We start from the raw sequence: 22754 nt of genomic DNA, 5'->3' as shown, positions 1-22754 counted from the left end.
AAGGGTATGAGGGTAGGGACTCTGGGCAGTGAAAGTTGGGATATTCCAGGCATAAACAGGGTGGCCAACGCTACCAGGCATCTGCTGCGAAAACTGGCTCTGACAAAATAAGCAGGCGCATGGCATTCTAAGGCGGTGGCAGAGTCAGCAGTATGTGGAGGGTGAGGAGAATGCGGGCCTCCAACGCACCGCAAATGACTGCCAGGTGGGCCCACGCTCTGGCACCCATGGCTTCTCTGTTGTCACTAGCTCCAGTGTGAGCCCAGCAAGGTGTGGGTGGGAGGGAGGAGGGGACTGGATATGGGGTGTCATGTGGGGTCCCCCTATGAGGTGCCAGAGGAATGAGGCTGGTGGGACATGTCCTGTGAATGTTGTGGGGACTCTGAACCAGCCTTGGGTCTGTACCAGCTAGAAAAGTGAGGTTCAGCTTTCCTGCCTGCTAACTTGACAGCGTCAGGGCCTGTGTGTCCCCCTCCAGGAGTGGCATCCGCAATGATTCTCATGGCCACCTCTGGGGATGCCATTCTGGGAAGAAACGGTTCTGAAGATGTGGCTGGGAGAGCTGGGCTCCGACTGCAGGGCCCTCTTGGGTCCTTTCCTATGCAAGGCAGAAGAACTGAGTTAATCCACGTGGGGCTCACGGGAGCCCATCACAGCGCTTCCAGAGTTCAGGTTTATGGGGGAGGCAGGAGGCAGTTGTGTGGCTTCCCAAGGTCACACAGCTCCTGAGTAGCCCAGCCAGGGTGAGTGATCCACCAGTCTTCCATGGGACAGCCCGTGGTGGAAGGCTCTGCAGAGCCAAGTGGAGCGCGAAGAAGACTCGTGGTCCAGCTGTCACCATGGTGGTTCTGTGTGTGCTATGTAGCCTCCGCCAGAGGCCCATTGAGGAGAAAGATGGTTTAGATTTTCCCGGACATCAAAATCTCCATGCCAAGTTAAGTTGGGGCCCAGGGTGCCCTGTGACCAGCTTGGTGTGTCCTCTGAATGATGCTTGGGACTTTTGAAGAAGCATGGGGACTTCTTCTTTCTGCATGAGCAGTGATCCTGTACCCCCAGTCAAGGGCTGCTGTGTATCTGGACTGTACGGCTAGACTACCTAATACCTTAGGTCCCCTCCACTCTCTCCTGCATCTGCCCTCATGTATCTGGACAGTGGACTTTTCAGAAGCTGCCCCACCCGAGGCTCCAGCTCCCAGATGGCCCCAGCTGGCCAGGACCCCAGATGTTTCCCCACCCTAACTGCAACCAGATGGTGCTCATGCCCAGCCCCCACCCCACCATGCTGGCCAAAGAAAGGACAGGGTGGGTGGGGGACTGGTGAGGGAGGAGACTCTGGGCTACTGAGACCTCCCAGGACCTCATCCCAGCTCATGCTTCTGACGTGGTCGGCAGATGGTGAGCTGGCCTCCGTTCAGCTATCCAAACAGAAAAACAGGCTTGGCAGCCACACAGCTCAACAAAAATGCATCGGCTGCCTGATGGGCCGGGTGGATGCGCCAACAGGGGCTGAAGAGGCAGAGGCTTGGAGAAGACTGCCCTGGCAGCTTTGAGACGCATGGGAAAGTTGTGGATTGTGTTTATTTACAAATACTTAGAACTGCTGGCTCTCCCAAGAGCTTGCCACTGGGCCCCTGACCAGCATGCTCGGGGCCAGCCTGCCACCCTACCCACTGCAGCTGTGGAAAGGCTGACCACCAGCAGTGCCTGGAGACCCTGATCTAGCACTAGGGTGAAGTTCACAGGTTTAGAGATGGGGTCTGGGAGCTCTGGTGGCCTCGTCTGCAAATGCAGAATCGAGTTGTGACATCATCCCTGAGGCTGGGGTTTATGAAGGTCATATTCCCTGTGTGCTCAGAGCTGCATGACCACAGAAGGCATACTATGGTGTCTGAGGCCCTCCTGTGAGTTTTGTTCCTGGCTGAGACTGGAAAGAGGGAGACTGGGCTCCTGGCCTGTGCATTTTGGGGTTCAGATCAGAGACCCTGCTGCATCTCTGTTCCCCCTACACACACACACTCTCTCTGCTTGGTTGCTTGAACTTTGCTTTCCTTCTCTGCGCCAAAAACAACATGGTGCCTGCTTAACAAGGTACAGGTAGAGAATATTGTCTTCAGATTCAGAGAGGAAGCATGGTGATATAGAAAGTCCTTACATTGCTGTGTGTGCAGCAGGGCACAGGCCTGTCACTTCCCACAGTGCTATGGGAAGGAGCAAGGAACCTGGGGGACCCAGAGCCCTGAGTCACACAGAGGTAGCTCTGGGCTGCCTTCTGTTCCAAACAGGTTAGGTGGGCTTGCATGCCAGCTGACAGTCAGCTGTGTCTAAAGCCCCTGTCCTGCCCCCAGGCTAATCTCCCGCTGCTGCAGCGAGAACTCCTGCACTGTGCCCGCCTGGCCAAACAGACGCCTGCCCAGTACCTGGCCCAGCACGAACAACTGCTGCTGGATGCCAGCGCCACCTCCCCTGTTGACTCTCCCGAGCTCCTGCTGGAAGTCAACGAGAACGGCAAGAGGAGAACACCAGACAGGTAACAGCCTTTCCCAGATCGGCGGGACAGGGAGGTGACCCACGGCGGCCTCTTCCTGCCCATCTGCCTCTGCCGCGATTCTGCCAGACAGCTGGTCCAGTCTGTTCTCTGCAGCAGGGCCGGCCGATCAAGCGCTGCTAATACTGCTGCATGCTACGGGGACAGGCTGGTGGGCTGGTGACACTGGGTTCTGCAGCATGCGCAGCCCTATTGAGCGACGACCCAGGGTCTCTGGGATCCCTGGAGGACAGCAGCTCAGAAAGGGGTCTGTCCCCCAGGATTCATTTTTCTTGTGCTATTTGTAGACCCTAAGTGGTCTGGAGTCTACAGCCCATGGTGTCTGGGCTGGACTGGACCCCTTGACTGGCCACTAGACCCCTACTGCTGTACCACAGTGGGGACCACACCTAGCCATGGGACTCTGTGTGTCTCCTCTTCATTCTCTATCAGGAGACCCAGAGGAAGTCTGAGAGGGGGACCAGAATCCAGTAGGGCTCCTCTGAGTTTCTGCCTCCACCCTCTCTGTCTTGTCTGTCCTCTGTCCACTGGGGCTGGTATCGATTAGCCACCTATTTTCTTGATCAGGACCAAAGAGAATGGGTCAGACCGGGACCCTCTGCACCCCGACCACCTCAGTAAGCGGTCCTGTACCCTGAGCCCTGCCCAGCGCTGCAGTCCCAGCAATGGGTTGCCCCACCCTACACCACCCCCACCCCCACACTATCGCCTGGAGGACATGGCCATGGCCCACCACTTCCGGGACTCCTACAGACATCCAGATCCCCGAGAGCTGCGGGAGCGTCATCGGCCCCTCGGTAAGCAGCGTGAGAGTTACCATCGACCCTTCAAGGTATGGGCACATAGAGTGTGTGATCCCGTGTCTGCGAGCCGGCCCACGTGTATAAGCCTGCATGTACTTGGGCTGGAGAGAGTTTACATGCATTTATTTAGGGGTTCAGTCAGCGGCTGCTTGTACCTATGCCCTAGTGGAAGACACTGATGCTGTAAGCAGCAGCTCATCTGCCCAGGAGCCAGTAGCCACCCCGGTGCCCAGGTAGCCTGACTTGCCCCTTCAGACCCAAGTTGCCCTTTCTTGCACACAGAATAGCACTATCTTTTAAAGGACCCTATCTTTTAAAGGACCAGCCTTTTCCACCCTCCTGGGCTGGGCAGCCTAAGGCCAGAGTAGCTGAGGGCAAGGCAAGGGCTACTAGACTTTGCTTGAATCCAGAAGTGGGTCATGTGACAGCTCTGTGCCTCAGTTTCTCAGAACAGTTGTGTGAGGACAGGGACATTGATAGAGCACCTGGCACACAGTGAATTCCAAAGCCCAGTTACTGGCGACAGGGACAACAGCTGACACAGAGCACATGCACTTGGTCATGTCTCAGCCTGGACCCATACCTCTAGGGAAACTGAGGCTCAGAGGATATAAGTGGGACAGCCACGGATGGTCACAGCAACACCTGCCTAACCCCAACCCTTCTCAACCCCTGTGTGTTGGAAAGGAATGCTACAAATGACTAGCCAGGGTCACTCAGGACACCTATAGGGTCCCAGAGCAGGGTCAGCAGAGGCCTCTCCCTAACCACCCCCCACATACACACTGTGGAAGCTTCCAGGGCCTGGGCCTAGGCAGCAGGTGACAGTGTCTGGCTCGCCACAGCCGGGTCAGGCAGGTGCTAATTCCCACCCGCTTCTGCTAATGCAAAAATAAACGCCAGCTGTCGCACAGATCTCAGCCTCTATTTTAGTTGGGGCGTTGGCATAGGCCCCTCGTGGGCAGCCGGAGAGGGCGCTGGATGACGGCTGTGGCCACTCCCTGCCCTTCTGCAACTCGAGGAAGGCATTTCAGGTTAGGTACTAAGAGGTCCGTAGGCACTGGTGGCGGCTTTAAAGAGAGGCTTTGCCCCCACCCCCAGGAAGGCTGGATTGGCACCAGGTCACCTGCACAGCCTCAGTTACCACACTGGCAGCTTTGACACTGCAGAAGGACTAATAGAGGGCCTTCATGTCCCTCATGTCCCAGGCAGTGGCAACCCACACCCTGCCCATTTGACCGTCCCCGAGGGCACACGAGATTCAGGCTGGCCTCACGCCATATACTGCCTCCCCCACTTTCTGCCTGGTAACTGTGGATAGTCATAAGCAGCCTCAGTTTCCTGATCTGTTACATAGGAAAGATGAACCTTCCTTCCAAGGTCAAGGCAGAAAGAAGGGAACGGTGCTTAGCACCAAGCCCTGCCTGGGGACACTCCTCAAGCTTACCAGGTCAGCTTGGGATCTTCTTTCTAACTACTCACTGTGTTAAGAACACGCAGAAGCCAGGCAGTGGTGCTGCACACCTTTAATCCCAGTACTTGGGAGACAGAGACAGGTGGATCTCTGTGAGTCTGAAGCCAGCCCTGGTCTACAAGAGGTAGTTCCAGAACAGCTAGAACTGTTAAAAGAGAAACCCTGTCTCGGGGAAGAAAAAAAAAAAGAACTAGGCAGGGTCAGGAAATTGAGGCAGGGAGTGGCATGATAAGGACCCCAGGATCCCGGGATCCTGGGGAATGAGCCACCCTGACTTGCTTCTTTGTCTGACCCTGCTGTCAGTAGATCTGATCCCAAGACCACACTCAGGGCTGGTAAATACCCAAGGCAGAGTTCAGCCTGGGGACACAGAGGTAAACACATCACGCCATCTTTCTCCATGGATTTGACAGTGGCGGGGAAGAATAAACAGGGAAGTCTTGTACCCAGAGACCAGAGACACACGTGGCCTGAGGAATTCCAAAGACTCCGCAGCTGTAGAGGGGCCTGGACTTTGAGGAATGCATAGGAGTACCGATACTTGAGAGGAAGTCATAAACACACATAAGTTGAGCAGCTGCACAGAGGCCCTGAGGTTTCTGGACCATGACAAGGCAGACCCTTAAAGTGGATCTGGATCTACCTATCAGAAATGGGCATAGTAAAAGCAAGAGGAGCTAGATTTGTGGGCTAGTAGGAAGGAAATGAAGGGTCAGGGCAGAACCAGGGATGGCAAGTGTTTCATCTGTTCCTGACCCCCTGAGGTAGGATTGGAACTGACGAAGTAGGAGGCACCTGGGAGTAGGTGCAGGACCTAAGATCCAAGTCGGGGCTTAGCATCTGCCTGGGGGCCTAAATGTGCATTGCCCTTCCTGCAGCCATGCCTGGGTCTCGACAAGAAGAAGTGATTGACCACAGGCTCACAGAACGGGAGTGGGCAGAAGAGTGGAAACACCTCAACAGTGTGAGTATCTGTGATTCCCAGAATGTCTGCACACCTCTGGATCCCAAGGCTTGGGGTGGGGAGCAGCACTGGGTTCAGCATCTCCTGGCAGGACCTATCTGAGAACTGAGAACCTGCTGTCTGCCTGTCCCTTTATGTGAGCATCATTGTCTATATTTGACCTGTCAGGGTGCTATGAGAAAACAGAGACAAGGATGCTGAACCATGCAGACAGACCCTTCCTCCTCCACTGTTTCCTGCTCAGAGACTCATGCAGTATAGAGCCCCAGTGGTGTAGGACAGCTCCGTGTTAGGTGCTTGATCCCCTGGTCAGGCCAAGTGGACCATATCTTGATGTTCCTAGAAGCTCTGCTCCTCTGACCATCATGCACCTTGAAGTATGGATCCCTTACCTACTTCTTTCTTGGGGATGTTCCCAAGACAGATTGCTCTCAGAGTTTCACAGGAGGCACCCTGAGCCTCCATCCTGCCTTGAAGTTCCTATTCAAGTTGGGTGTCCATAAGCCCTGGGAGCCATTTCACTATCTGTGAGGAGCCAAGGTAGATTTCTGTGCCCTGCCTTCAGGAATGATGAGCTGGCTCCCCACCACCCCCTCCATGTTGGATGGCCACATCTGGCCACAGTGCTGGTTCCAATGTACTGAAGGCCCTGCCACCCACCCGCAGCTCCTGAACTGTATCATGGATATGGTGGAGAAGACACGGCGATCCCTCACTGTGCTGCGCCGGTGCCAGGAGGCTGACCGCGAAGAACTCAATCACTGGATCCGGTGCTACAGCGACTCTGAGGAAGGGAAGAAGGGCCCCACCCCCACCTCTGCCCGGCCCCTCAACAGTTGCAGTGGCCCCGAGGGGTCTCAGCTAGGTGTGTACTAGGGAAGAACAAGGAAGACCTGCAGTGAGGGGTTGCTAGCCCTACACAGTCTCAGTAGGATGCCACTGATTTTCCAGAAAGCTAGCCAATGGTCAGGCCTTACTTAAACAGAGCATCACTTGGAAAGGGGGGGTGGTGGGCGTTTTCACTTGCAGAAATATGTGCCCGGTCTGCTAGGAAGTCTGAAGCTCCCAGGTCCTAGTAGGTACAAGCCAAGCTTAGGAGGTGGCACTTAGGGGCTTCTATGTACTCATCCACCACAGTAGTGACCACAGAGACTAGGGGAGGTCTAGGATATGCCCAGTTCTCAGCCTGAGTCCATGTTCGCTGGCTATAGAGCATGCTACCCAACCCCCCATCCCCTGGAATGTGAAGCCCTCTTTCCTGGGAAAAAAATTATTCCTTACCTTCAAGCCCTGGCAAGAGTGGAAGGGAACCCAGAGTGGAAGAAGGCAACTGATGACCCCACCTTGTGTATGACACTGTACCCCATCCCTTTGTTTCAGATGTTCACCGAGATTTCATGCCCAGGACCCTCTCTGGCTATATGCCGGAGGAGATCTGGAGGAAGGCTGGTGAGTAAGGCTATTGGGACAAACCCTGGGGACAACCATAGGAAGTGTCTGCAACTCAGATGGGCTCCTCATGCAGCAAGTTTGTGTCTTTACACGTTGGGACACACACAGAGGTGTGCACAGAATGCATGTACACACACACAGAGGGGGAGAGAGAGAGAGGAGATATGAATCAGTTACTTACAGCCAGAGTTGCCAGAGTTCCCCTTCTGGCTCCCAAGCAAAGCCAAGGACCAGACCTGGTGTCCTCAAGGCAGGTTCTTCTCAGCAGTGGCTTGCCTGAAGCCTGTTAGAACAGAATCTTGGACACTACTGGAACCTGCTGGATCATACTGTGGGGTGGGGACTAGCCCTTACCCTCTGAAAATGCTGGGCCATACTGTGGGGTGAGGACACTGTGGGGTGGGGACTAGCCCTTACCCTCTGAAGATGCTGGGTCATACTGTGGGGTGGGGACTAGCCCTTACCCTCTGAAGATGCTGGGTCATACTGTGGGGTGGAGACTAGCCCTCACCCTCTGAAGATGCTGGGCCATACTGTGGGGTGAGGACACTGTGGGGTGGGGACTAGCCCTTACCCTCTGAAGATGCTGGGTCATACTGTGGGGTGGGGACTAGCCCTCACCCTCTGAAGATGCTGGGTCATACTGTGGGGTGGGGACTAGCCCTCACCCTCTGAAGATGCTGGGTCATACTGTGGGGTGGAGACTAGCCCTCACCCTCTGAAGATGCACACCAGAGTGAGGAGCATGATGCTGGCAGGTGGAGCCACGGATAGTTTACCCATGGCCCTATTCCTCTTGACCAGGGTTCATACATGTGCCCAGGACTCACACATCTTTATCCACATGCTATGGGACATTTTAACCACGCTCTGACAGTCCTGAGACTGCCAATAAAGTTTCCCTTCAATCAGAGGGCAGAGCTAGCTACTAGACGACCAAAATTAGCCATAGAGGTTTTGGAGGACCCAGGATATATAAAGAGACAGAGGAAGTAGTAGAGAGGGGCTTAGGGAGAGTCTGGGCCTTTTGGATCAAGAAAGGAAACTGGTTATTTTTTAAAGATTTATTTATTAATTATGTATACAGTGTTCTGCCTCCATGTATGCCTGCTGACCAGAAGACAGCACCAGATCTCATTACAGATGGCTGTGAGCCACCATGTGGTTGCTGGGAATTGAACTCAGGACCTCTGGAAGAGCAGTCAGTGCTCTTAACCTCTGAGCCATCTCTCCAGCCCTCACTGGTCACTTCTTCGCCACTCCTCTGATCAATCAGGTTTTGACTCTGATATCTGACTCCCGAGTTTTTAATTGATAAAGAATAATTAGATAAACACTTCATCCACAAACCTGGCAGCAAAGGTATGGGATCACTGACTTGTGCCTCTGTGTGAACACATGCAAAGTAAGGTAAGCATGTGCACACACAGCTGCATTTAGGCTCCTACCCAAGTGGTGCGTGTCCAGAAGCCCAGGCGAGCTAGCCTGGGTGACTACTGGCAGTGTGACCACCATCCCACCTCTGTGCTTCACAGAAGAAGCCGTGAACGAGGTGAAGCGCCAGGCGATGTCAGAACTACAGAAGGCTGTGTCTGATGCAGAGCGCAAAGCCCATGAACTCATCACCACAGAGCGTGCCAAGATGGAACGAGCCCTGGCTGAGGCCAAGCGGCAGGCCTCAGAGGATGCCCTGACTGTCATCAACCAGCAAGAGGACTCCAGCGAGGTAGGGCCTCTAGCCACCTCTGTGCTCCATTTCTGCCTCCAGTGCTGACCAAACCTGCGTTAGAACACCACACCTGTGCAGCCTCTAGACCAATGAGCTCTCTGCTGTCAGAGGTCATAACTATCAGTGGTAGCATAAGCAAGCACGCAGTCTGTTCAGCACTGCATGTCAGTAAATAAAAGAGACCCACGAGGCCTGGTAAGGCGTTTCTCAGGCCTTCCTAACCAGCGAGTAGCAGTAATTGAAGATCCAGAGAGTAATGCTTGTCCCGGGCCTGGCACACGATAGGGACCATATTCCATCGAAGGCTATTGATGTCAAACCCTCTGTTCTTTAACTTATAAAGGAGACTTTTCAGGGCCCTGGGGTCTCCCTCAGCTTTGGGCATAATGAACAGGAAGGAGAGAGCCATGAGAGCTATGATCTTGTGTGCCTGGATGTCTGGGTACTGTGCTCCATCCAGCAGGGTGGGTGAGGGAGGACTTCCTGAACCTGCTTCCTCTGCTCCAAGAGTTTGGTTGGCAGGGCATCAGGAGGAAAGGAACAGCCCTTCTGGGAAAGTCATTCGTGGGCTGCCTTTTAGGAATGGCCAGCTCTCCAACACTGGAGAGACAAAGCCAAGTAGATCCTGGGGCTCACAGGTCCACCATGTTAGCCTTGACTGGTAAGCTTTAAACCAGTGGTTTTCAACCCTCCTGATGCGGTGACCCTTTCATACTGATGTTGTGACTCCCAACCATAAAATTATTTTTGTTGCTACTTCATAATTGCAATTTTGCTACTGTTAAGAATTATAATGTAAATATCTGTGTTTTCCAGTGATCTTAGGCAACTCCTGTGAAAGGATCACTGAACTCCCAAAGGGGTCAAGACCCACAGGTTGAGAACCACTGTTCTTAGCTATTGAGAGACCCTGTCTTAAAATAATGTGGACAGTATTCAGGAATAACACCAGATTGTCCTGAGGCCTCCACATGCACACGCATACATACGTACCCATACACTCATGTGCTTACGCACACATGCGCACACACACAGGATCTCAGAGCTGTCAGGAGATGGGCAAAGCATCGACCAGAGTGTTAGGTATTTGGAGGTGAGGGTAGTTTGGAAAGTACGTCCGTAGACCTCAGAGCAGCATGGCCCCCGGGGAAAGAGAGAAAAGAGCCATCCAGTATCAGAGCCATCCTGACGGAGAGGCCAGCAAGGCCCTCCCAGGTGGAGCAGCATAAGGGGTGCAGCAGGCAGGGGTGAGGCCAGAGCATAGAGACGAGAAGTAGGCTTTGATTCCTGAAGCCGGGGCAGCCTCCCAGTCTCAGCCGCCTTGCCGGAATCTCTAGCCATCCCCTGAGGGAAATACAGTCAGCAAAGGGAGTCCTGGTCAGTGGCCACCTCTTCTCTCCTGAAAGGGCCCCGTGAGTGCTTGACAACTCAGCTGCCTCCAGGGGCTCTAGAGTTCTTTCTTCTTCCTGGGTGAAACCCTAACTGGGTTTTAGCAGCTGGGAGTGGTTGCATGGCTCTCCCCTACACCACACACACACGCACACGCAAGCGCACGCACACAAGCACACGCACACCTTTTCAGCAGTGGGCAGGTTATCATGTGCAGCCTATTCCATCCTGACTCATCTCATTTGCCCTCCTCTACATCCAGAGCTGCTGGAACTGCGGGCGCAAGGCCAGCGAGACCTGCAGCGGCTGTAATGCAGCCCGCTACTGCGGGTCCTTCTGTCAGCACAAGGACTGGGAGAAGCACCATCATGTATGTGGCCAGAGTCTGCAGGGCCCTGCAGCTGCAGTGGCTGACCCACTGCCCGGACAGCCCGATGCCACCGCCAGCCCTAGCGAAGCCGGCTCAGCAGGACCCTCTCGCCCCTGCTCTCCGGGCCCACCAGGCCCACTGGATGCTGCTGTGCCCCGCTGACCTCCAGATTGGACGCCCAGCCCATGGACGCCATGCCCTGCCAACCTCCTGGCCCCACCTTGGCCCACCAGATACCTGGAGCTGGCCAGGTGGAGTCACTGCTGCTACTGCTTCTCTCCAAAAGAAAACACAGATCCAACGAAACTGCATCCGTGCAGCCTCAGCTACCTGATGAGGTCTTGCCGGGACCTCCTACAGCCTCTCTTCACAAGCATCCTCAGATACCACTGCGGAGCTGCAGACAGTGGCACCGGTGGAGCGTGGCCGGCTCTGCCACCGTCTGTCCCCTCTGTGTCTGTCTCTCTGTTATTGTCTGTCTTTCTGTGTCTGGTCTCCCTCTGTTTCCCTGCCCTGACTCTCCCTGGATCTGATCCTCTCTGTCTGTGTAAAAGCCCGCGTACTTTCTCTGTAATCAGAGAAACCTAATCGGTGGCTTTATTTTCAGTGAAGAACTTTTGGAGATTTTGTTTTGTTTTGTTGACAAACAAGCTACTTAAAAATGGACAAAGAACTGTGGGGTTCTCCCCATTCCTTATTAGAAAAGGAAGAAACTGTGATTTTTTTCTAGCTGGAGTTGCTGCCTCACCCAGCCAACCCCAGGGGGATCGGCGCGTGCAGCAGAGACGGTGAGAACAATTTCAATTTCCAACTCAAGAAGCATTTTTTGGTTTCAGGTTTTATTTCTTTTCTTTAATGTCAAACTCTTTGGCTTTAAGTGAAAAAAAAAACCCAAAAAGTTTTTTTTTTAAGCAAAGGAAACATACCTGTAAACTACCTTGCCAGCTAGCCAGCCAAGGATGCCAGACACACCTCGCTCCAAAGGAAATCCAAAAAGCAAACTCAAGAAATCAAAATCAAAAATTTATTTTTATCACTGCCAAAGTATTTTTTCATTGTCTTTCATTCCTGGGTTTGTTTGGATGTCGGTCTTTTATTTTGGCTTTGATTTTGTCAGGGGTGTTGGGTCTCTGGGATTTGATGGGTTGGGCCAAGAAGAAACGTTTTGTTCCTTTTTGACTAGTGGGCAGCATCCTTGCTGGGCAAAGGGGTCAGCAGCAAGGCCACATGACCCTCAGCACCATATCTAGAAGCCCCAGTCAGCATGAGCCTGAGCGTTGTGTGCCCTCAGGCCCTGTCCGCGCGTCCCTGTCCGCAAGGGAGACACCTCCATCTGTCCTCACACCTTCTGTGACTTCGCATAGTTCATTTTCCACTTGTGGAAACAAAAAGTGCTAGTGTTCTTCCCAGAGAGAGCACAATTCCTAAACGAAACTGTGACAATCTTTTGGTTTGATTCTTGACTGCTTTTGAAAGCATAAGGTGACAGCGAATCACGCTTTCTTGGTTTTCCCTCCTCTACCTCTCTGCCCTCCCATCCCCCCCCCCCCAGTGTCTTGCTGTGGCTACCGTCGTTTCTTTCAAACTTTTACAGAAAAAGAAAAAAGAAAAAAAAACAACAACAAAACAAAACACAAAAGCCAGCAGCCACCCTCACCTCGCCTGGAAGACTCAAGCCCAGCTGTACATATCCCTGTGTTCCAACCCCCGTGTTCGTCTCCAGCCCTGGGAGTGATGCCCTGCCCTGCCCTGCCCTCCACCCGCTCAACTTCCCTCAAGGATTCAAGGAGGAAATGAAGAAAGGAAGCTCATGCCTGTACCAAACAGAAAGACAGCAGACACAGTCCGGGTCTGCACCTATGTGTGTGGCTGCAGTAAGCTGCAGGCCTAGCGTGCAATATGGGGAAATTGCTCCTGAACCCTGGGCCTGGGGGCCCTGCCCAGAGCAAGGTGTGCAGCATGTTAATGTGAATGTAAATAGTCTCCACAGAGGTCCTAACCGCGGCATCAGTACCGAGGAGACGTTTGCCAAATAAAAAGAAATTAAGACAAACCACGGAAGTATGTGAAATTTAGGAAACACTTTGGAAGGAATCTGAGCTGTGGTCCTGTGGGCTTGTTTGGTGGCTGGTCTTTCTTCACAACTGTAAAAGTCACTCTTTAAGAGAACATTGCATGGAAGGATCCTGTTAGGTACCATCAACCTGGTGCTACCCCGAATGGAGCCTGACAGCAGCTCTCACTCCGAAGGCCAAGGTAGAGCTCATCCTCTGGAAGGTTCCTAAGGCCACAGCCCTCCAGGCCCACAGAGATGTCTTTTTGTGGGTTTCAGAGAAGCCAGAACACATGGCGGCCTTCTGCCCTTCCTTCTAGTGGACCAGTTGACCTGAGCGTCTGCCTGTGAACACTGAGTCTGTGCTGGCAGAGACCCGCCTGCCATCGAAGGAAGCATCGCTGGATTCCATTCCCGGCTGCGCCTCGTGCAGGGCTGCTTGTCTCTGTTACCCCACAGCATGTAGCGTCCTTGGCCCTTGCAGGAGAGCAGGCCGGTGGCCATTCATAGGGAAAAGCTCTGGGTGGCAAGGGTGGTGAACGCCATGTTTGTGGGGGAAAATAAAGCTAGGCCCTCAGGTTGTGCTTAAGAGCTGGAGTCTCTAGAGGTCTGGGCCAGGAGTCCTAGGGTGGCTTCCCTGGTGACCCATGTCCCTGGTGTCAGGACTTGAGAGTGTCTGTTCCCATATATGTAGGTCCCAGAGGGTTCCCTTACCTGAAGGCCCGCCAATTTGCTTTCGCTTCACATACTTCCTCCACTACCTATACCACCCTTATCTACCTTTTCGGAACAAGAAGGCCCACCAGGGACAACAAAATGCTGCCCAGCCAAATTGGCCTCCACGAACCAGGTTACATATTTAGGGTTCAGCACAGTCCCCCCTACACCCTAGCTATTGGAAGGGATAGCTCCCCCCAAGACAGCTATCAGATGCCATTTGAGTCCCTTGTGCATGACATTTGGCCGGCAACTGTGGACACCCATGGTGAGGTGCTGGCCAGCTGATTGGAAGAACTCAGCCGTCAAGGCAACTGCAGAATCAGGGTGGCAGTTAAGTGAGGAAACAGGACTGGAAACAGCCGCAGGGAATTCTGGGTGGACGTCAGCAGTGTCACTTGAGGCAAGAGGGGTGGGGTAGGGGCCCTGAAAAAGCTGCAGGTGCTGTGCTCAGCTTCAGCCACCGAAAGAGCTCACAGCAGAACCAGACAACCTCAGAGCTTTGGGAAGGATGGGGTCCATGGGTATTCTTTGTTGGGAGGTGTACCCTGGGTGGCCATAACCATGGCATGCTCTTGGTTTCAACCTCCAGTCTGCCTGGGGCTCTACGCAGAGCTGGAGGAGGGTGATACCCCATCCCTGACTTCTGCTGAGAGCCCCTCCTGCTACCTTCTCCAGCTCACAAACCATGGACCCAAGAGCAACCGCCACGTCCTGCCTCCTGGTAGCCACAGACAAACATGAACCAAACCTCTACAGGATGTGGCTCTCACAGAGCCTTGCTCCCCAAAACCCCAAATCAAAATGCAACTTTGCTTCCTGTTCTGAGGCCAAAGCTAAACCAGGAAGGCTGAGTGGGGAGGGCAGGTGGCAGGCAGAACTCTCTGACCCCCAAGGCCCAGCCCATATCCTGTCCCATGACCTTATGACTTCTTGCCATGTGTCCTTCTATCTCTGCCACCCCTCCTCTCATCTCCTTGCCCATCTCTGCCCCAGACTCAGACTGGCCTTTCTCCAGTCTGCTGGCTAAGGGCGCCTTTCCAGCTCAGTCCTCAGACCTGATTGGGAACAGAGGCCAATGGCTCTCATTCTGCATATGGTCACAAGTGTATAGGAGCAGGCTGGATTATACCAAGCCTAGGTCCTATTGCCTGATGGGTGCCAAGGTGAGAAGAGCCAGCCCCAGCAGGGACACCTGTAAGCAGCCCTGAAAAGGTCACTGGTGATGGAGAAGGACAGAATAGGAGGCAGGGCCATGGGCAGTGCTCTTAAGGCCACAGTGGACAGGGATCAGGATGGGCTCCAAAGTTCTTAGTTTTTCCAAATAAATCCTTAGGCTGACACCAAAGTATCATCTCTGGCATCTGTCTATCCGTTGCTCTGCTCCTCAGCCTAACCACACTGGTAGATTGACACTTTCCTGAGTTCGCCCTTCTGACTTAGCCAGCCATCTTTCCGTAAACCCATCCACCTCCACCTATTCATCGTCCTCCACCTGCCCTCTCAAGTAACTACACCATTATCTACCTTGACCCACCTGCCTCACCGCCTCTCATCCGTCCACCTGCCCCAGTTCCACCTGCCCATGCCACCCCAACATACCATCCTTGTGTCTGGATGTCTCACAGTCACACCACACAGCCATCCCTAGATCCATCCTTCCTATCGTCTCTCTACCCACTGTCCTCAGAGTAATTTCAGCTCCCTCAGTGTACCAAAGACACTAGGTCCCCCACACCCTCCGTTCTACTTGCCCTGGACTGACCAGGGGTGCCCTAAGAATACCCACCCATGAGGCAACAGTCCCTTGGTGCTCTGCCCTACCCTGGCCTGCTTTAGACACCTCCAGATATATGAATTCCAACCATAGGCATTGTGGAAATATTGGACAAGTTTTTGTGACCGTTGTGACACATCTGGACTTGCTTGGGGAGAGGAGGAGTCAAGAATGTGTGCCCAGAGAAGGGCTATACACTTGCTTAGGAGCTCTGGGATGCTATGTTAGGGAACCACATTCCCCAAAAGCAGGGACAGTCCTTGATTCCAGGAGTCTGCCCAGAAGAGGGAGCTCTAAAGAGGAGAGTGAGCTGATGCTGGCTTCCCTTGAGACTAGCACTCCTAGGATCCTGTTCATCAGCACACTTGGGTACCAGTCCCATCTTCTCAGTTAGAACCAGGTAGCTCAGAGTTGAACCTGTCCAGTCTGCCCCTACTGGATCCCCCGATGGTAGGAGGAATTTGTTAGGTGCTTGGGGCCGTCCACAGCCTCCCCTCATAGCTCACTGCTCTTCCTGAAGCCCCTACCATGTAGAGAAGTTTCTTTTTTTCCAGTGGGGTGGAGGAGAAAGAAAAAAAAGGGAAGGGGAGAAGGGAGAGAGGCAGAAGCTGCCTCTTAAGAAGGACAGTCAGCTAGAGAAGTTTCTGGAATGAGCCTGGGGAGAGACCCTTGAGTTACCATCATGTTGGCAAGAAGATAGAGAAACTTCAGGTGAGCTGGGCTCAGAGGAACTATCGGCTCCTGTAGACAGCTCACAGACAAAGCTCAGGACAGTCTGTCAACCACGTGAACAAGTCCCCAAATTCTAGAAAACTCTATCTTGTTTTCATTCCTTTTCTTTCAACTCAGCTGGCCCTTAAGGTAGCAGCCCAGACAACGGGGATACAGGAATGTGGCATCTGACTCAAGGGGCGTCCTGCTCACCTCAAAGGAACAACCCCTGCTCCCACCCAAACAAGGCCCAGCAGCCCTCAGCTCACACCATTTCTGGGCCAAGGGTTGGGCCCAGAGCGCAGCCGCACACAGCCTGCTGGGGGAACCATTGTTGTTCCGTTTCTTTTTCCTCCTGCAGGAGCTGGGAGGAGAGGACTGGATGTTTTCCTTACGAAAAGCTGTGGTCCACAGCCCTCCGTATCAGGGTGCCGCGTCATGGTCCACAGCCCTCCATGTCAGGGTGCCGTGTCATACCACCCACCGCTGTTTTCTGCTGTCCTGTATGTTTGCCCTGTGGGCCATGGACATGATGATCAGGTTAATTACATCTGTGTAATAAAGTGAGCATTTGCTATGACGGCTTGCTGCTCCTCCAGACTGTTGCACACACGTGATAACCATGTTTGAAAGACCTCATGTACAGACCAGGGCAGACGTGGTGTTCAGCTGTACCAGAGAAGACTAGGGATGGACAAAGGAAGGGACCTTCAGCTCCATGTGCCATATTCTGGCAAATAGGACCCATCTTGGAAGGCTGGGCCTTAGGGAGTTCTGGAAAATCTTGGACCCCAAAAATGACCCTAAGAGTTTCAAGGGCCTGACATATATATATATATATGTGTATATATATATATATATATATACATATATATATATATATGACTGGTTCCACTATCGGAGCCAAGTTCTTTGAGCTGTCCACATGAGGGAGATAGTGGGACCTGGCTGAGCGAAACACTAGAGGCTTGAGGGACACTGGGGATCTGAGGGAGACATTGAATCTGAGGGAACACTAAAAGGATACCTAAGACCTGACGGAAAACTCAGGACCTGAGGGGACACCAAGGACCTAAAAGTGGCACAGCAGAAAGACTCAACTCTCAGTCTGTTCCTGTGACAGCTGTGTCCTGGCTAAAGCTCTAGAACCAACTACTGGCCGTAGTGCTTCAGGCTGCACTGGGAGCTGCCTGGAGGAAGCGACTGCGTTAATACTGTCCCAGCTTGGAACATGGTGTATTTTTGAAGGCATTGTTGGGAAGGCCAGCATGGGGGTGAACTGTCCCTAGGCCAGGCGCCTGGCTGGAGCCCCACTGGGCCTGGTGTGTCAGCAATCTCAGGATAGCACGAGGGGGAGGAGGGTGACAAGGTTTTTCCACTGCAGACACTGAGCTCAGAAGGGAGACTGGCCAGGGACTGGGCTCCATCCAGACGGTCTTGGCTTGGGCACAGCCTGCCATGTCCTGCCTCCCACATGGAAGTGCAGGAAAGACCTAGACAGGACCCCAACAGCTTCACATGAAGAGGTGGGGGACATGCAGGAGGACAGCAGTGGCCACTTGTGTATCCCTGCCCTTGTCCTGTATGGCCAGCTTGTCCTCTGCGTAGGCATGGATGCTGCCTCTGAATAGCCTGGGTTTGCCAGGAAGGACCAAGGGAAGTAACAGAAGCAGGACTGGGGAGAGGCCAGTGGACACTCAGCCTCTGGTCAGGACTACTTTATCTCAGGTCATGTGACTATCCCACACAGTCCTTCCCTTATGAGACATGGAGGTCACGGCAGGTTTTATTATTGTTGAGCTGTTTGTGACAGGGCCTCACTCTGGAGCCTAAGCTGGCCTTGAACTTGTGATCTCCCTGCCTCAGAGGCCCAAGTGCTGAGTATAGGTATGAGCCACCGCATGAGGCAGGGTGTTTTCAGCCACTTTGGAGAACAAAATGAGAAGTCAGGGTAGAGGTCAGAAGCCCAGCTTCCTGGGGCTCCAACAGTCACCGCTACCCCCGACTCTGCTTCTCAACCCCTCTGCCCACCCCAGGATGTGGGAGGTGTCAGCCACCAAACTCCACATATACAGTGTAGCTCAGTGTAGCTCGCTAAACCTAATTCCTATCCCAGCTCAGGTTCTAAAAAGGACGCCATTGACCTGCCTGGGAGCAGCGTGACAGAAGTGTGGCTGTGGATCTGAGGAGGTGGCATCACCTGAAGGTCCCTGTGGACACCCCAGAGTCACAATAACATGGACAGCATGAGGCTCAACAGAGCAGACTCAAGAAGCATCCGTGCCCGTGTCCAGCCACCAGCCGGCAATGTGCTGGTAGATCCGCCCCCTGCTGGAAGGCCCAGGAAGGAGTCAGTGGATGTAGGCTGGCCACAGCCCTGTAGGGTGAGGGCAGAGGGGCAACAGCAGATGAACAGGGCTGGAAACCACTGTACCTGCCTGCATCTGCCAAGTACCCTTCACCCAATTCGTACAGTTCAGCCTGAGCCTCCCTTGTGGCCAAAGGGATCATCTAAATTGTGCCTGACTTAAATCGACTCCCATCGAATGGTGCCCTGCGTAGAGATGGGGAGGGGAGAGTTTGAGGAACTCATGGTTAGGAGAGAATATGGAACCCTACTCTGGATGAACCTGAGCTCTTAGCCTTCCAGGGGCCCTTGCTCAGACTCACCCAAAGTATCCAGACACCCACAGTGCCACCTCTCCCTGAAATAAGTCCTTTTCATGACTACAGTTTGGTAACTTGACCAAGATCTGATTTTGGTTAGGACCAATTGTCAGAGGAGTGTGGTATGGCATCCTGCACACACCAAGGGCAAGCGTGCCAAGCTTGCGGACGTAACACCCTGTCTTACCCACTTTAGACTCGTCTACTCTTCCAAGTTTTGGGGGTGCAGCTGGTGAAGAAGACAAAGAGGAGATCTACAGCCTTTGACCCCTCTGGTCAACATGGCCTAAAAGCTGGGAGGCCCTCCTGTGTGCTTTAGTGGAAGCAGCTGGTCAGGAGGAGGCCTTAAAAGGGAGAGCCGCGAGGCAGATGCAGCTGTGGAAGCGAGCGGCCTGAAGAGCCAGGGTTTGCCCAGTTCGCCCTTTCTGCATACCCATGTGGCCCTTCCTGAGCAATGATCTCTTCCCGCCTCCCACTGAAGCCTGGCTCCAGAAGGTCTCCTCCGATCCGGAGGCCCAAGGTTGGGGGGCCTGGGGCAGGACTGAAAAGACCCCTTTGGGGCCAGGGGCTGGGAGTGGAACCGAGAGTGACGAGGAAGATGAAGATGCAGGCTTCCTGCTAGCCATGCTGGAGCAAGAGAACCTGCCCAAGTCCCCAGTGTACAGCCAGACAGCACCCTGTCATAATGCAGGGAAGCAGGTGTGGACCTGGACACAGGGTGAGGGGCCAAAGCTGCAGACCACAGGGGCTTTCTGACTAGGGGGAGGTATCCTGTGGCTGAGGCGTCGGGGACTTCTGGGGCCTGAGCCCCTAGCTCTGGACTATGGCTACAGGAAGAACAGGGTGACCTAGGTCATTCTGTAGTAGCCATGACTTCCCTGGGGCTGACTGGCCACACCTGCCCTCCATTCTAGAGGGACCTGCAGGTCACCCACCCCAAGCTTACTGTGGGTTGGCCAGCAGGAATTGGAGGCCATCAGGCTGAAGCTGTGGGCCATGGAGCATGCTGCGGCCCTGCCGGAGCCACCCTATGCACTGAGAAAGGCCACAGAGGAAGAGGGGACTGAGGTCAGACAGCTGCTGAGCCCTGAGACCATGGGTAGGAACCTGGAACTCTTGCTGACCCTGTCCCCAGAAGGTGAAGGGAAGGACAGCTGTCCTCCCAAGACCTTGACCACCTGCTCCCAATGCAGAAGTGCTCAGCACGGACTCTATATGAGGACTACTGAGGGAACATTCTGGAGCACCCTGTAGCACTAGACTTTGCAACCCCACAATGTGGCCTTGGAAGCCTGGGTGACCTTCCCTGGGGTCATGAGGAATGGGCTCCTCAATAAGGTCCTCCTGCTGGTCCTGGGTTTCTCTCTCCACAGGCTGCTGCTTCCCTGGGACCTCCAAGGAGAAGGTGGAGGCTGACCACAGATCTGTCTATGTGGGCAACGTGAGTAGCAGATAGAGGAGGTCACAGCCCTCCCTCGGCACCTGGCTCCAATCAGGGCATTCAGCTGGGCGGACACATCAACGTCTGCCCTGGATGGGGCTGGCTAGGAGGTGGAGGCAGAAAGCTGTAGGACTGTAAACTCAAGGGTCTCCAAGACTAGATAGAAGGGGCACATCTGACACTAGTTGCTGCAGAGGAAAGGGTGGGCTGCAGCTTCTGGGCAAAACCATGGAGGCGAGAGGTGGCCAGTCCTTGACCATTCAGCTGAAGCTGAGGTCAAGAATTCTGGTTTCTCAACACGCACTGGCACTGGGAGTTCCATGAGATTCACTGGTCCACACACCTGGCAGGAGTCAATACCTGGGATGCAGCCAGCTGTCCACACAAGAAGCCCTTGACTGGCTCTCAGCAATCAACCCTGGGCAGGAGTGGGTAAAGCCTCAGCCCCTTCCCAGCCAGGAGTCAACCAACCTTGGAAGTCCCTCCAGCCCCTTTCTGCCAGAACCGCCTCAGCAGGAGGTACACAGAGAGCCCAGCACTCACAGCAGGTGCCCTTTCTAAGAGCAGGTAGACTACGGAGGCTCGGCTGCTGAGCTGGAGGCCTACTTCAGCCACTGCGGGAAGATTCACCGGGTCACCATCCTGTGCGACAAGTTCTCTGGACACCCAAAGGGGTCAGTGTGGGGCCGTAGCAGGCTGGGCAGTGAGGTTGAGGCTGTGCCCCTCCCCCCTTGCCCAGCCATTCCCCACCTCTATCCCTCTCCAGCTACGCCTATATAGAGTTTGCTTCTCAGAGCGCTGTGCAGGCTGCCGTGGAGCTGGATGAGAGCACCTTTCGAGGTCGGATCATCAAGGTTTGTTGCCCCAGGTGTCTCCGTGCATCTGTGAGCCACCACCGTGCCTTGCACATTAACTCAAATTCTTCAACAGGCTCAGAGAGGTTAGAGTACCTGCCCCAGGATACATGAGTACCCAGCCCGACCCTTTGGGTATCTTAGCCGGGTGGGCATTGCTCAAGAGTTAGGGCATGATGGAAACCCTCAGACCCAGGGTGGAGCTTGGTGTAGGGATGGCTTGGGGAGGAGAACCAGACTCCTCTGCCGAAGGATGCTGGCCATGACCAGGCATGCCATGTGATCACAGTTGCATCCAAGTGAAGGTGGAGGGATAGCTTCAGCCTTAAATGGTACCTCTAGGTCAGGAACCCCAAGCCTTGGTATCAGCCACCCTGGCAAGGATTCAGAACAGTGTTTTGGACCATGACATGGGTTCCGTCCAGGTACTTCCCAAAAGGACGAACTTACCAGGAATCAGCTCTACAGATCGTGGTGGGCTGCGGACACACTCGGGCAGCAGGGCCCAGCCCCTCCTGCACAGTAGCCTGCATCGAAAGCCTCGGTTCAGACTCCATGGACCCAGCCGGTGAGCGAGCCCAAGGGGGAGTCTTGAGTCTGGAGATCTAAGCGGCAGGATTCCTGGAGCCTGACCCTGTTGTCCCCTCACATAAGCCTTAAACTGACCAGGCACTTGGGAAAGGGTTGAGTAGTCCTCATGGTTTCTACCAAGTTGCTCTGTGTAACCTCCCTACCCGGTAGGGATATTCCTGCCTGGTCACCGGGGCTCTGCTGGTGACAGGCATTCCTGCCATAGACAGTGGGCTCTACAGCAGGCTCCTCTGGCCTGAGTACTGGTAAGGTAGCTGAGCCCATGAGCCAAGTGTGGCAAATTCTAGCCCCAGGCCTCCCTTCTCCCCTGGAACCACTACTCAAAAGAGCAGAGCCTGAGACGGTACCTCCCACAGTCCCTGAGCAGCGTGGTGGTGACTTTAGCCCTTGCCTGGTGTCTTCCAGGCTATCCCCTCTGAAAGCAACTCAGCTGCCTTTGTCTCCCCTCCCTCTCTGCAGGGGTCGTGGACGGGTCTCACCATGGTTCTCACCATATTAAAAGGATGGCCCAGTTTTGAAAGTGGAGCCAGGAGCTGGGTCAGGAGTAAACAGCAGTCTTTCCACTTAACTGCAAACTGGCCTTTGAAGGTGGCCTAGACCCCCAGGTCACAGTGGGAAGGCACAGGGCAGGGAGATGCAGAGGGCAGGGGTGGGAGGGGAAGCCCAGGGGAAGTTGGGATTAGCATACTCAAGTACTTTTAAAGAAAAATTGATGAATATTAATAGTAAAGCATAAATTATTAAACTTGAATATTTTAAAAGCATGTAACAAGTCTCATTTCTTTTTCTCTGTAGCTTTGGGGCCTGTCCTGGAACTAGCTCTTGTAGACCAGGCTGGCCTCGAACTCAGAGATCCGCCTGCCTCTGCTTCCAGTGCTGGGATTAAAGGTGTGCGCCACCACCACCCGGCACAAGTCTCATTTCTTTTTTTTTTTAATATTTATTTATTTATTATGTATACAATATTCTGTCTGTGTGTATGCCTGCAGGCCAGAAGAGGGCACCAGATATCATTACAGATGGTTGTGAGCCACCATGTGGTTGCTGGGAATTGAACTCAGGACCTTTGGAAGAGCAGGCAGTGCTCCTAACCTCTGAGCCATCTCTCCAGCCCCCACAAGTCTCATTTCTTGATCCTCCCTCAGAAGCAGGTTTACTTTCTTCATGGAGCTCTGGAGAGTAATGAGATGTGACCATGAGTCCAGAAAACGGGCCCT

The 22754-nt window shown here is 53.9% G+C and overlaps 2 protein-coding genes across 9 annotated transcripts in view; both read left to right on the top strand.

Annotated features, from left to right (window-relative positions):
- Cbfa2t3 (CBFA2/RUNX1 partner transcriptional co-repressor 3) overlaps positions 1–14844 on the top strand; it is a 73917-nt gene extending 59073 nt beyond the window's left edge. For all 8 annotated transcript variants that reach the window (XM_075977544.1, XM_075977543.1, XM_075977549.1 and 5 more), the window contains 7 exons: positions 2346–2527; positions 3113–3342; positions 5701–5786; positions 6453–6651; positions 7167–7235; positions 8774–8964; positions 10619–14844. In XM_075977544.1, coding sequence (XP_075833659.1) covers positions 2346–2527; positions 3113–3342; positions 5701–5786; positions 6453–6651; positions 7167–7235; positions 8774–8964; positions 10619–10888 — 1227 coding nt within the window. In that variant the 3' untranslated portion in view covers positions 10889–14844. The remainder of the gene's footprint in view (positions 1–2345; positions 2528–3112; positions 3343–5700; positions 5787–6452; positions 6652–7166; positions 7236–8773; positions 8965–10618) is intronic.
- A 1823-nt stretch (positions 14845–16667) lies between these two features.
- Pabpn1l (PABPN1 like, cytoplasmic) lies at positions 16668–22123 on the top strand. Its single transcript, XM_075977553.1, has 7 exons — positions 16668–19350; positions 19615–19750; positions 20025–20092; positions 20660–20766; positions 20859–20946; positions 21372–21514; positions 21997–22123. Exons 1-7 carry the CDS (start codon positions 19087–19089, stop codon positions 22034–22036), a joined length of 846 nt encoding a protein of 281 aa, XP_075833668.1. The 5' UTR covers positions 16668–19086; the 3' UTR covers positions 22037–22123.
- The last annotated feature ends 631 nt before the right edge of the window (positions 22124–22754 follow it).

The sequence above is a fragment of the Microtus pennsylvanicus genome, chromosome 6, assembly GCF_037038515.1.
Source record: "Microtus pennsylvanicus isolate mMicPen1 chromosome 6, mMicPen1.hap1, whole genome shotgun sequence".
Classification (NCBI taxonomy): domain Eukaryota; kingdom Metazoa; phylum Chordata; class Mammalia; order Rodentia; family Cricetidae; genus Microtus; species Microtus pennsylvanicus.
The sequence above is the reverse complement of the archived record's forward strand: the minus strand, read 5'-3'. Positions and strand labels throughout refer to the sequence as shown.